The 15,003-nt window shown below is 32.9% G+C and overlaps 1 protein-coding gene across 8 annotated transcripts in view; it reads left to right on the top strand.

Moving 5' to 3' along the window:
• The window catches only part of C2CD5 (C2 calcium dependent domain containing 5), a 100,870-nt gene that overhangs the window by 74,836 nt on the left and 11,031 nt on the right, over positions 1-15,003 (top strand). For 7 of the 8 annotated variants that reach the window (XM_055318556.1, XM_055318552.1, XM_055318549.1 and 4 more), the window contains 7 exons: positions 1,394-1,534; positions 3,477-3,540; positions 4,397-4,458; positions 4,670-4,768; positions 5,246-5,335; positions 5,799-5,886; positions 6,852-6,938. In XM_055318556.1, coding sequence (XP_055174531.1) covers positions 1,394-1,534; positions 3,477-3,540; positions 4,397-4,458; positions 4,670-4,768; positions 5,246-5,335; positions 5,799-5,886; positions 6,852-6,938 — 631 coding nt within the window. The remainder of the gene's footprint in view (positions 1-1,393; positions 1,535-3,476; positions 3,541-4,396; positions 4,459-4,669; positions 4,769-5,245; positions 5,336-5,798; positions 5,887-6,851; positions 6,939-15,003) is intronic. The other variant, XM_055318551.1, reaches the window with a different exon arrangement.

Below are 15,003 nucleotides of genomic sequence, written 5' to 3'. Positions count from 1 at the left end.
ATTTGTGCTCACATAGTCACATTCTCCTGATAGTCCTTGTAGCCAACAGATACTTAGAATCTCTAGTTAGCGTTGATCTTTGGCTATGTAATAGGTAAAAGCTTGCAAACTCATATAGGGTTACATCCTCAAAAAGATCATCATTGTAGCTACCAAAGTTTGTTTAGCTTAGTAAGTTGCATAGCAAATATCTGCATAATATATGTATTAATGTGTACATGCACACGTTTATCATATTCCTCATTTTATCATGTGGAGCTTTGAAAAATTGCCACTGGGTAAGAAAAGATATAAGGTTAGAATCCTTTTTGGGGACTACTTTTATTTTATTTTATTTTTTATTTATTATTATTATTTTTTATTTTTATTTATGAGAGACAGAGAGGCAGAGACATAGACGGAAGGAGAAGCAGACTCCCTGCAGCAAGCACAATGCAGGACTCGATCCCAGGACCCCAGGATCTCGACCTGAGCTGAAGGCAGACACTCAACCACTGAGCCACCGATGTGCCCCTTGGGGACTACATTTTTTTTTTTTAATATTTTATTATTCATGAGAGACACAGAGAGAGGCAGAGGCAGAGGCAGAGAGAGAAGCAGGCTCCATGCAGGGAGCCCAATGTGGGACTCAATCCCAGATCCCAGGATCAATGACCTGAGCCGAAGGCAGACATTCAAACCGCTGAGCTACCCAGGCGTCCCTGGACTACATTTTTTATTATTTCTGGGCTGTTTGGTCTTTTAAAGGCTGAGTAGAAAATACTTTCTGAGCTGGAAGGACCGGCAATTCCCTACTTGTTGTGTCTTTTCTGTACACTAGATGTCAGTATTGCCTTGCTGTGTCTGTGACACATCTCTATGTGTTTATCAATTAGTGTATCAAGACTGCTATTATTGATAGAAGGAAATATCCACATACTCTACAAAAAGATAATTAGTCATAAAAGTTATAATTAAATATAGGCTGTGAAATATTTAGACTTTATTCTTTACAGATATCTATTAATAAAACCAAACTGAAGCATACAAGTATTGAATCATGTTGTATATCTGAAATTAATACAATGTTATATGTCCATTATACTTCCGTAAAAAGGAAAAAAACCCTGCAGTTTACAAAATAACCCCCAAACTGAAAAAGGCAGGTTTTTTTTTTTTTAATTTTTATTTATTTATGATAGTCACACAGAGAGAGAGAGAGAGAGAGAGAGAGAGGCAGAGACATAGGCAGAGGGAGAAGCAGGCTCCATGCACCGGGAGCCCGACGTGGGATTCAATCCTGGGTCTCCAGGATCGCGCCCTGGCCCAAAGGCAGGCGCTAAACTGCTGCGCCACCCAGGGATCCCTGAAAAAGACAGTTTTATATGATATAAAGCAATTGTATTTCTTCTAGGAGGTATCAGAAGAGATTATAGGATCACCCATTCCAGAACCTAGACAACGCTCAAGACTTTTAAGATCTCAGTCAGAAAGCTCTGATGAAGTTACAGAGTTGGACCTTTCACATGGGAAAAAAGATGCTTTTGTTTTGGAGGTAATACTACGTTAGACTAATTTCTTCAAGTTTTTGGAAGATGTACATTTTTACAGTCAGATCCTAAATTGATGTGATGTGATTTTGTATCATTACAACTGTTATAAATATATAAAGAAATTTTATTATAGAAATTACAACAAATATGAAAATATTAGAACATAGTAATATTTTTTTGATCAATACCAGATACAATAATTCAAGTGGCTCTGGAAAAATTAATGTGTGGGTTGAAATAAAATTCAAACAATGCTAAACTAAAAAAATAATGCTAAATTCTTAGAGCTTTTGTAAACTTGAAAGAATTTAAGAAATTAAAATGCTTTTCTTTCACTTATTATATCTACTTGCTTCATGTCTTATAACATGTTAGTATAAGCATATCCTTTTACATGTGGTATCATAGCACTCCAAATGCTGAGTATAGTATTTTCTTACTGAATTCAGAAGGTATAGTTGAACTTTCATTATAAAAATACACTCACAACTTTCCTGGAGAATGCATGTGGCACAGAAGATATATGGAGTCTCCTACCTCACAAATCTACTCCCTCTGCCCTCCCCGTAAATAGTTAGCTTTGATAGAGATAGATGATCTTCCTTTGGTATTGAAGGAAAGGAAAACAAATGAGGATACTCGGAAATGTTCTGATAAGGTGCCAGTTGAGAGAAAAAAAAAAATCAGATGCCTTTATATTAGTAAAGCAGGAAGCTGATGGTAAAATTGTATTGAGATGGGATTGGAAGTTTGAAGATTCTAGAACAGTGTCCATGAATGTGATCAGGATGTCAGCCACGGGAGATGCACAAGGCTTAATTAACAGGTGAGAGTGTTAATTTGTAGAAAACTCAAACTGTATGAGTATGTGCCTATTTCTCCTATTTTTCTACAATCTGAGAATGAAAAACAAAATGGAGGTTGGTAAAAGAATATGTGGGACTGAGGAGGTAAAAAAATTCCAGCGTCTTGTTTGCAGTAATGCTACTCAAAGGGTGCTGTGACTGCCTATAGCAGCAGCAGTATCTGGTGTCTTATAAGAAATGCAAATTCTGGGGCCCTTACTTCACACTTAGTGAATGAAATTTCAGTGTAGAGCCCAGGAATCTGTCTAACAAATTTTCCAGCATTCTAGAGCATAATTGATCTTTATGGTCCTGGATCCTGACTAAGTAGAGAACAAAAGTGCTTCAGATCTGTGTGGAAAGCTGAGAATAAAGTGCAGATTCAGTAAGAGAGGGAACAGACAGGCAGAACATTGTAGTTGGATTTGGGTGTGGAATGTTTTGGGGAATAGTGGATTGAGGTATGGCCATGACTGTAGCTAAAGTAACGTTAAAAATAGTCCTTAAAGTCTCAAGGGTTGAAGTGTGAGTCCTTCAGACCCACGATGTACTGATGAATCTCAGTATATGTCTAGTTGGATAATAAATAACTAGATATAGTTATTTGCAATGGAGTATTGTGGTGTAAGAAGAGTAGGAGTTGCACTTATTTTTTTTTTAGATGTACCTTTAAATTTATCCCTATGTAATTCAGTTTTAAAGCATTTTTGTATTTAAGTCAAAAGATCTTTTTTCTTAAAATTTCTCTTTATTAACTTATACAGGTAGAGATAATAATTGCTTATGGTATCTTTGTAATAAGCCTTTTGAAAGATGTCCTCCTAAAGGCTTGAGAAAAGGCTCTCTTTTTACCTGAATATACTTATAATGTGAAATATTTACTTAGAAGTATTTATAATTACTGTGGAGAAATTTACAGAGATTAGAATTTTGTTTTTCAAGTTTTGAATTTTCATTTGGGGAATAATGGCTCCACTTTTTCTTGACTCTTATGTTTCTATTTATTTAGTAAATAATGAAAACAATGATTTTTTTTTAATAATTTGAAATTATTGTATATTTAGTACTTACGTAATAGCTCTAATCTTTTTATTTTCAGATTGATGACACTGATGCTATGGAAGACGTACATTCTCTGCTTACTGATGTTCCTCCTCCTTCAGGTGAACAGAAAAAATTGAGATGAGACTAGTTTTATATATCTTAGTTCATAAGTTCTGAATTTATTTTAAAATACTTTATTTAAAGTACTTTATTTTAAAAAAATAAAAAATAAGTAAAGTACTTTATTTTAAAGGCTTTATCAGCGTCACATCCTCTTATTTACTTTGCTGCCCCAAAGCTAGAACCATAGTTTAAAAATATTTATGTTAGGACTTAGGTGAACTGAGGGGGCTCCTAACTGGCTCAGTCAGTAGAGCATGTGACTCTTGATCTCAGGATTGTAATTTCCAGCCTCATGTTGGGTGGAGAGATTACTAAAAACTAATATATTTTTTAAAAAAAGGGAACTAGATTTTTTTTTTAAGATTATTTTTTTATTTGAGAGAGAGAAAGAGCGATCACTTGTGTGAGCAGGGGAGGGGCAAGGAGAGAGGGAGGGAATCTCCAGTAGACCCCCTGCTGAGCAAAGAGCCCATGGGGCTTGATCCCAGGACCCTGAGATCATGACCAGAGCTGAAATCAAGAGGCTTAACTGACTTGAGGACGGTTAACTAACTTGAGCCACCCAGGTTCTCTTAGCTTAATTGATTTTTAATCCTTTTATGTTCATACATTTAAAAAAAAAAAAAAAACAAGGAAAAGAAACCAAACTGATAATTTATTAAGATATTCTAAAGTTTAAAAAAAAAAAAAAAAAAAGATATTCTAAAGTTTACTGAAGGTAATAATGTTTTAGAAAAAAAAAGAATAAATGGATTTTATAGTTAGAATTCCATGTAATAAGTGAAAAATGTTATTTTTCAACATAAAAGGAGATGAAATATTATATAGTTTAACTATGATTTATTTTGACAGGCTTTTATAGTTGTAATACAGAAATTATGCCCGGTATAAATAACTGGACATCTGAAATACAGGTAAACCTTTCATAATTAAATACAATGTATGTGATTTTAGCAAGTTCCTTCTTAATATGTTTTCTCTTTGACCTCCTTATTGCAACTAAAATGTTAGCCTTTTTCATATCACATTATTTATTATTATTAATTATTTGGCAGTTTTATCAACTGTTATACTATTTAGTTAAAAATAATAAAATGACATGCTATTATATCTCCCCATATTTAGATGTTCACATCAGTAAGAGTAATCCGATTAAGCAGCCTTAACCTGACTAATCAAGCCCTTAATAAGAACTTTAATGATCTCTGTGAAAATTTGCTCAAGGTAGGAACCTTTTGACTAACTATATTTTAGTTAAAACTCTTAAGAATTATGAAATTAAAAAAGAAAAGTATATTTTCTGGAATATCTTACACAAGTGTGAGCTGAATGATTTTTACTTACGTATTATGTTAATCTTAACTCTCTCAACTGGTAAAATGCTAAAGTTGCCATCTTGATATGCCACACTATAAAAAAATATATATTTTAAGTTATTTTATAATTTTAAGCTTCATAGAAATCTATTGTATATTTGTAAATTTAGAAAAACCATTTTTCTTATATTTTATGACATTGATAAAGCTGATTAAATCTTATTATCTGCTTAAATATTTAAAATGTAAGAATATACAAAATAGAAGTGGACCAACTTTGTCTTAAACTTTCCTTTTGCCCTGATATAATGTGCAGTGAAAAATCCGTTTTTAAAAAATTTTTAAATTCAAAGAAGTGATATTACTCATATTTTCTGTTATGTAGAGCCTGTATTTTAAACTGCGGTCTATGATCCCCTGCTGCCTTTGCCATGTAAATTTTACAGTATCTCTGCCTGAAGATGAATTAATACAGGTAATTAAGATTCAACTTATTAAGATTTCTAGCTTTTCTGATTTGTCTTAATATTATAAATCTGCCATAATTGAATAAAGCATTTTACTTCAAAATATTTTTAAACAAATATATTAGAATAAATCAGATCATGTATATTTTATTTTTCTAAACTCTAATTATCCGAAGGTAGAATTATATTTCTAGCACATATACAATAGGATGCGTACTTACATGGGATTTCTCCAGTCCCCATATTTTAGAGAAGGTACTTGAGCTCTTTCTGGAATATCTGGGTTTAGTATATATGTCAGACTCAAATGCAGTCTAAATATCTGAGGTTATCTGTAATTCTGGTTGAGAATCTTAACCAGCAAAAGTGAATTAGCCAGTTAGTATAAATTGTTCCATTGTACTGAAGAAGATTTGTGAGAAACTTATTTTGGTGACGATTGTTTTGCTAATATTGTTTCTGTAATTCTAGGTCACAGTCACAGCAGTTGCAATAACTTTTGACAAAAATCAGGCTTTGCAGACCACAAAAACACATGTTGAAAAGTCATTGCAAAGAGGTAAACCTGTGATGGATGAGAGCATAGTTCATGTTTGTCTACATTTATAGTTCAGTGGAAAAAAGTAGATTAAATAAGTGACTTGTTTCTTGAAGAAGCAATACTGTCACTTTTTCTGTTTATCTTTTATCAAGATAACTTTGTGAATAAGAATGTTTGACTTGGTATTCTTCACAAATAGGCGTTTGGTGTTTGTTTACATAGAGAATGCTGTTATTTTTTAGACTTAGGTTATAGCATATTCTGCAGTAATTTAGAGGTTTTTTTTTTCTGAGGTCTCTGAAGAGGTCCTCAAGACATCTGAGAACATAATTGATGTAGTAAGCATCATGTATTTTTCTTAGGAAAGGTCCTCAGAGTTGTGCTTTTTCCAGTAAAATCTAGGAAGTAACATTCTTAATATATTCCAAAGAAACTCAAATTATTAAAAACCGCTTATGTGTTCTGAAAAAAAGGAGAAGGGAGATAGTATGCTTTCTAAAATTTAAGGACTTACCAGCCAAATAAAATATTCATGATTAGTCTAAATTTTTATATAGTGATTACATTCTACATGTTGTAAAACATTGAATTAATGTCAAATAGAGATATATTAAATGATTGTGTTCAGATATTTATCAAAGAAGGTAGAAAATAACAGATTTAAGTATCATTGAACTAGTATGGTAGAAAGAATAGAATAATAATAGTTATTGAGTTATTATTATTTAGTTATTATTTGCAAGGCCTTGTGCTAAGAGATTTACACTTAGTATTTTTTTCTAAATCTTAAAAAATAATCCTATCAGGGAAGATAGCATGTCTCAACATTGTGCAGGTGAAGGGTCTCCATGGGAGAAGCCAGGAAGAAAATAACCAGAAACATTGGAGTGGGGGAAATAGATATATTTCAACCCAGATTCTTACTTTTAAAAAATTGATACTAGATCATTACTAAATAACTAGTATTTTTCTTGCTTCTCAAGCCTCTACAGATAATGAAGAACTTCTGCAGTTTCCACTGGAGCTCTGTTCAGATTCACTTCCTTCTCATCCTTTTCCACCAGCTAAAGGTTGGTTAAGTGAGGGAAATGCAAATACAAATCCTATTTCCTAGTTCCTTTTACTTCTTCATTATAGGCAGTCTTAATCTTGAGATGAAGGTTTATTCTTCATTCCCTCATTGTTTGTTTCTTCATGTTCATAAAGGGGAGAGAGTAATATTCCTCTTATTTTAATTTCTCAAGTAATCTCATCATAAATTATTAAGGTAATGTTTCATGTGATGTTCCATTCTTATACTTCAAATGTAGTAAAGTTTTATTTTCAGAGATCTGAATTTCCCAGAGTGACTATTCACATGTGATATATTGATATTTATATTATATCTGGTAAGGTTTTATCCAGCCACAATCGAATCTTTACAAAAATTTTTAAATTTTCATAGATGACAAAATACTGATTTTCTTCAGAAGAAATGTGGAGGAATTTGGGTGGGGTACTACAAGTGAGAAAGGGATGAGCTTTCTTTTGAGTGTCTTGGTTACTATGGAGGAACATTATTATGTGCTTAAAGATATTGGCATATTTTCAAATGCAAAATGATAGTCTCTTAATGGCAATAAGTCTACTTAGATCTATACAGTCTTTGGAAAAAAATGAGGGGTAGTATTTTCTATTTCTCTTCTGATTTCAGGGACATTTTTTTTTGTGATTTGTACTTATCAGTTTATCTGATACCAAATTAGTATAGAATAGTTTTATATTCACATTGCATGTATGTGAACAGAGTCTTTACTAAATCAGGGCAAGGCTTGTTTATCTATGTAGATAAATAGATCTTGTCTCATCGTTTAAAGATGAAAAGATAAGCTACTTTCAGATTCTGAACTTCATAACATGGTGATTATGATTCTCTTTGTTTTTTTTAATCTAAATTAAATTTTCTAATTTAGAACTCCATAGGGAATTTTAGCATAGTTCAACTCCTATGTTGAAAGAATAGAGATGAAACATCAAATCCAAAGATAATCTGAGTTCAGCTTTATAAATTAAATATAGCTTCTAGAACAAAAAGAACTGTGAAGAATTTTCCTTGAACTGACCAGACAGAATTTCTTTATTTTTTTATTTTTTTCAGACAATTTTTTTAAAAAACACTTACTTTAATACAGAAACTTGTATTTAACACAGGGTTAGTTCCAAATTACTTTTAGGTGTCATTTCATTTATCCTTACCCTCTAGTGGGACAGGTGGGGTGTGGAGGGGGAATCCAAACCAAAAATCTAAACACTAAAAAGATTTGATCAGTTGCTAATCTATGGGTATATATATTTATGGAGATAGGGTCTCTGTTAGCTCAGTTTTACCTTGTTAATCATTAGTGATTTCTGCAGAAGATTGGATTTAAATTCTGTAAATTTGTCATATCTATATCTATACCTTGCAGTTTCTGCAGTAGCTTTCAAAATGTTTTCAAAGGTAATTAAAATTAGTGCTTGTTGAGGTCATTAGTCTATTTTGTACAAATGATACTCTGAACTGAAGAACAACAAAAGAAGAATTTGAGTAGAGTAAGTCATATCTGAACAGTACTTAAAATATTGCAGTTTATTTTATAGTGTGAAGAGGGACCAGAAGGTGGAGTAATAAAGTTAGCAGACCTCAATTCTCATCCCAGTTTTGCTGCTGATAATGTGAGAACTTAGGCCAATTATCCTCTAATAAACCAATAAACCTCACTCCCTCATCTATAAAATGTGAAAAGATTAAGATTCTCTCTATCCTTAAAATTCTCTGATTCCTTGGGTTTCTATAATTTATAGTTCTTCAATAATTAATGTGTTTCTATTATTAAAAACAAGTCAAAAGCCAATGAATCAAAATCAAAAGCTAATGTTTAAGTTAAATTAAAAATTTCCAAATATCTTCACATCTGTTAAACCAGTAATTTTTAAACTCTGCTTCTCCAAACCATGGAGTTTGTTCAGAAATGCCTCAGGCCTTCTACAAGGGTAGGGAGAGTGAGAGGATAGGTCTCTGGAACCCCTACCGCTGAGCTGGAGCAGCTTTGATTCAGTAGGCTTTTACTTACTGATTTTTTATATGTGATTTTTGTTGTAAGAGAGAGTTTCAAAAAGTTTGAAAACCACTGAATCATATCATGCTGCCATCATGATCATCTTCCTAATGTTCAAGAGCATTACATCCAATACTAATATATAGAAAACCTTATATACGAAGTACTTAACTACAAAACCTATGTGCTTTTCCTTGAACATTATGTTTTAAAATAATCAGTAAACACTAAAAGATTTACCTGTACCTTTTCTATAAATAGTTGTGCAAATTGTAGCTTATGTTGCATGCTTATTTATTGTCTTTGCTTTCTCAAATCTTTTCAGGAGGACATAGGCTATACTAAATATACTTGAAAAAGTTACCATAAATTATTTTGGAAGATTTGAGGATAGGATGGGTTTTGACAAAAGTCTGAAGGATGTAATAGAGTGTAATACGTGAATTTAGTGATTGAGCATTTTAACATGAAAGAAGGTTTTAAATAGAGAATAGAAATATATGATAAAAGTTAAGCTTAGCAATTTAGATGTAACAGGCAAGAGAGGAAGGTAAGAGTACTAGGAATAAATGCTCAAAAAATTTCTCTATTTATATGCAACCATAAAGGGCTTAAAAGCCAACTACTAATACTGATAAGCAAATAAATATATAGTTTTTATAGTTTTGTTAGGTCAGTTAACTAAGCTGATGGAGCTTTATCCTTTTTTTTTTAATTCTGAAAACTTTGTATCCTAATTTTTTTTCATGTTCTTACTATAAACACGGTGATTAAAAATTTTTTATTTCTTTTATGTTGGCAGAGTAGTTTCAAGGGCTATGCACAGTATATTTATTAATACTTCCATCTTTTAACTTGTAGATAAACCTTTCCTTATCTTTAAGTTACTGAAAATGAGTGAATATTACATGAAGAAAAGGTGCTTCAATTACATGTATCCTAATTCACTGTGTAGAGTAAGCCTGGGCCTGAATTGTCCATCCATGTTCAATTTTTTCCTTTCATCTTTTGTTATATTTGGTTTTGTTTCTCAAGGTAACAAAATAGTTTGATGTATGTCTCAAATTTATGGCTGGGTTCGTTACCTTGTTCTAGGTATCTTGATTTTTCTGATTTGAAATATTAAAAGGTGCTGAGCCTGAGTGATTTCTTCCAGGAAATTATCATGTGAACATCATAAAAATTTTTTGATGAATACTATGAGGAACACAGATGATGTGGCATCAATGTAAAAATACTTATATGGGGCTGTAAGATGAGAAAAAGGATGGTATAACAAATTTTTTATACCACTCTCGTGTTTTTTCCCATCAATATGTATAGTTTTCTGAATACTACTTTACTCTGAAATGGTTTTAAGAAACTTTAAAAATGTTATAAAATGATAGAACAAATACAGTAAAAATGGAGAATCTGAGTGATAATAATCTGGGTGAAAAGTTATAAAAAAGGTTTTATAGACTATAGTTAATCTCAAAAATTTTATGCATGTAGCTTTTTTATAGAAGGTTAGCATATTATTTTTGATATATGTCTAAAGACCTAAATCTCAGGTACCATACTGTGGGTCTTATGATCTTAGACAAATGTGTGTGAATTATATGCCACTAGAAATATATCTCAAGTACTTTATAAGTTTAATCTATAATAGGATAATAGTTTTCATTAAAATTCTGAGAGTTTAAGCCTTTAAAAAGGTTTAATTTAGATTTTATATACTGTTGGATAAAACCATATGAAGAAAGGTCTTTTATACCTACCTTGTTCCTGCTTTCATTTTGCTTTATGCTGGGGTGGTAGCTTCATGTTCAATGGCATAAACTATAGACTGGCAGGAGTAGGCTTTCCACTAAGCAGCTGCTGATTAATGTGACAAGTATAGATCAAATTCTGGATTTCAGTATAAAAATAAAACCCTCAATACATTGTACTCCATAATTAGGTATTCACATTTGAACTTTTTTTATCTTTATTTTTTATTGAGGCTGTAAGGTTTATTTTTTTGTTAAGCCAAATTTGATTCTAAAAAGATAGTTTGATTTTTTTTTAAATTTAGCGACTTGCCTTCCATTATTTTAAATGAGTGATTAGAAATATAAATCTATAAAAACTATAAAAGTTAACTTTTGTTTTATCTTGCCAATGAATGGTTCTAAATTCTTAAAACTATTATATAATTCTTTGCACTAACTAAAAGCATCTTTATATATTAACAATTCATCGCCTGTCTGTTTTTTCTCTCCCTTTAAAATGTATTTTGTCACTATGACCAAATGGCAAAATAAAAATTCCATGTTATCAATGGCCCCAACAATTAGTAGGAGGTCCTGAAAGGAGAGAGACACTGAGGGGAAGGATATTGAAGGGAAATAGAAATTAAGGAGGGGAAAATGTATGAGGAACTCATCCCAGACATGGGAAAGAAGGAAGGAAGAGAGAAGGAAGGAAAGAGAATTGATGGAGAAGTAGGGATAAGGAATCTTTGCCTCTTCAAGGCAACTTGAGTTCAGTGAAATCCAGAGTCTGAGGAAGGAGGGAGTAAGCAGCAAAGAAAACTGAATTGGGTTACTGGCAAAAATGGCCTTATTTGGAAGAGAAGACCTAAAGGATGGGAGAGAGAGAAGTGGATGCCTAGAAACAGGCAGGAAAACAAGATGGAGATTGAAGAAGACAAGTGGTTTAGGCTATTGTACACCTTTAGTTGGAAGCTTTAATGACCCAAATAGAGAAGCACATTGTCTTTGTCATCTAATGTATGAATTGTGAGGGAAGTTGAGTTTTTTCCCTTAGTGGACCATCCAAATTGAAGCTATTTATATTTTTCTCTGTGCTTTAATGATTTTTAGCTGTAATATGGCAATTTCATTATCAGTCCACCAATATTTGAATACCATTATGGACAGGGTTTATACAGAATGCTTATACACATAATTTAACTCCATCATTAAGCAAGATTTTATAGTTATAGGACATAGCTAATCAGTGCATTATATATTGATGGAAATGCCTAAAGAGGCATAAAACCAAATTTTTATCATAATAACTAAAAACAATGTTTAGGGGTGCCTGGGTGGCTCAGTGGGTTAAGTGTCTAACTCTTGGTTTGGGCTCAGGTCATGATCTCAGGGTAGTGGGATCAAGCCCCACGTTGGGCTCTGTGCTCAGTGGGGAATCTGCTTGTAATTCTTTCCCTGCCTGTCCCCTTCCACCACCCCTGCACTGCACCTGTGCATGCCCCCCTCCTCAAATAAAACAAATCTTTTTAAAAAGTTTAAAATAAAAAAAAAATCTGAGAATGTTTAAATAGCTAAATCGTACATTTTTAAAGACTTCAGATTGCATATAGTTTCTTTTAAGCAGGTTTGCACATCGTGGGGTTTAAACTCACAACCCCAAGATTAAGAGTTGCATGCTATACCAACTGAGCCAGCCAGGCACTCCAGATTGCATATATTTTAATCTGCCAGAGAATCTTGAGAGGTTTCAGGAACTTTTTTTTTTAAGTTTTAGTACTTTTCTTAAGATAACCAGGTAAGATTATCTCAGATATTTTTTTAATTATTCAGAGCAAAGGAGATCTGTAAATTAGGATGATATAAAGTGAGTAAGTTGTCAGAGGAGTTAGTAATCTGTATAGAGCTTTATCATAGACAGCTGAATGGTTATGACAAGTTATTTAGGAGAATGGAGTAGTCTCAAACATCAGAGGCATTGGAGCATATATAATTGAGGGAGGAAGAATCCTTACCACATTGTTTTTTTTTTTTTTTTTTTTGGTCATCAATACACTCATTTCCTCTCAACTGCTTTTAACCTAGGTTAGTCCCCCCTTCCCACACCAACAGGACTTGTTAAATATTGTTAGAATGTACTAAGAATAATAGAACCTTCTGTTTTGTTTGCCTTGCTGACTTTCTATGGTTGTTCTTTTGTGGATAACAGGATTATCACTTATTGGTAACTTCTTAATGAAGGAAAAATAATCATTTTATTGTATCCAGTGGGAAAGGAAATTGTAAAAGAAGTAGGTTGCTGTGTGGCTTGATTGAGACTTTCTGCATGTAGAATGGGGGAACCTAACATAAGTGTTTGTCTCAAACTCTTCAACATAGATATACGAATGGCTGACAATGAACATTAACTCCTTAACAAAGCCCAAAAGATTTTAATAAGACTTCTAATCCTGAATATGAAATATGTTCTTTTTTTTTTTAAGTTTTGACTTAGAGATTGCATATGGGTTTATTTCTTTTTTCACCATAATTGCTAGTTTACCAATGACCCAGGCAGCTAATACTTGCAGTCTCTTCCCTTTTGAAAAGCCTATTACCTTGGAAGCCAAACTGTAATTGGAATGGCAGAGTGACTGAGAATCTGAGGTCATTAGATATCTGAGGTATTCAAACGTTTGAGGTGTTGGTGTTCATCTCTTCCCAGGACCATCTCATCTTGGGCCTTTTCTCTGAGAGAAATATTAAGATTGTAGCAAACATGTTGGATGAACCTGCTTTTTTTAAGTGAGATAAAAAAATCATCATCTTTAACCTATCCCTTAAAAATAGCTGCAATTTGGGACACCTGGGTGCTTCAGTGGTTGAGCATCTGCCTTCGGCTCAAGACGTGATCCTGGGATCCAGGATCCAGTCCCACATTGGGCTCCCTGTGGAGGGGCTGCTTCTCCCTCTGCCTGTGTCTCTGCCTCTCTCACTGTGTCTCTTGTAAATAAATAAATAAAATCTTAAAAAAAAAAAAAGAATAGCTGCAATTTAAACTTTTTTTTTCATATTTTAATTCAAATACATTCATATGTGGAGGCAGGAAAAAGACATTTTCCCTAGCTTTTCTCCCCCTCCACCCTTTGTAAAAAAATTTTTTTTGGGGGGGGGGAGTAATAAATGTACATGGTGAAGAATTCAAATCTTAAAAAAATTATATAGTCCAAAATCAAGCTCCCTTCTCCATTCATTTTACTTTCTAAGAGGCAGCTACCCTCAACCAGCTTTATTGTCAGTCTTTGCAAAGATATTGTTTTTTCTTTTTTAAAAAAACATATTTTACAGATCATTGTATACCTTTATTTTTTTTCACCTGCTATTTAGAGATGAGAACAGATACTTTTTACATGTTTAAGCTCTTTTTATGAACATTTGTCATTAGATTATATACAGTTGCTACTAGGAAGTTTCATATTACCCACATAATACTGAGATATAGAAGGTAAATTTCATTTTAGTAATTTTCACTTTTTTTAAGCTTTTTCCCCCCGTTCCCCTTTTAAAAACTTGCACAGAATTCTTAATGCCAACTATATTTTCTGTAAGTCTACACTCCCCAAGTCTGTACTGTATAGGACATAGAGCCCTGGGACTTTCCTGGCATCTGTAAACTTAGGGTAGGCATTTGTTGTCCCAGCTTCTGCACTACAGCCTTTTTCAGTGCTGGACTAGCTGTCCTTAGAGATGTGGTAAGCTTCTGAATGTCAGTTCTGTTCTGGTCTCCTTCCTGTAGGTTCTGTCTCCTTCTGGGCTTCTAAAGCTCCTCAAGATCCTGAATCAGGGAGGACTTTTTCTTGCCTAGACCTACAGTCTGAGGGCAGTCAGGGCATAGCCACAGCATGGTATCCTTACAGTCATTTTGTGAACCCTGCCTTGTGGTATTATAAGAGGAATGCCAGTCACTATACACTTTCCAGTATTACCTAGTGGTCAGTTGCATTATAAAAATGGGAAGAGGAGAGAGTATGGAACATTGCATCCAGTTGCACCTAGTTAGCAGAAACCTGTATAAATCTTATCTTAAAAAGGTGTAATGTTTATTAATTTAAGAATATTACCTAAAGATTAACACATTAAACAGATAAAAATATGTATTTACTTAATTTATAAATTTCTAAGAAAACTGGATGACCGAAATCATCCTCAGTGTTTTTTAGGAGTTATTTCTAACATGGCAACACTATTTTTTCAGTTATAAAATTTTTGAATCAAAATTCAAGTATGGTAGTGTAGGTAGAGTCAGAACTTTACAAATAGATTATGAAAGTTTTTGTTATGGTGCT

Source organism: Nyctereutes procyonoides, unplaced genomic scaffold (genome assembly GCF_905146905.1).
Source record: "Nyctereutes procyonoides isolate TBG_1078 unplaced genomic scaffold, NYPRO_anot_genome, whole genome shotgun sequence".
Lineage (NCBI taxonomy): Eukaryota > Metazoa > Chordata > Mammalia > Carnivora > Canidae > Nyctereutes > Nyctereutes procyonoides.
The sequence above is the reverse complement of the archived record's forward strand: the minus strand, read 5'-3'. Positions and strand labels throughout refer to the sequence as shown.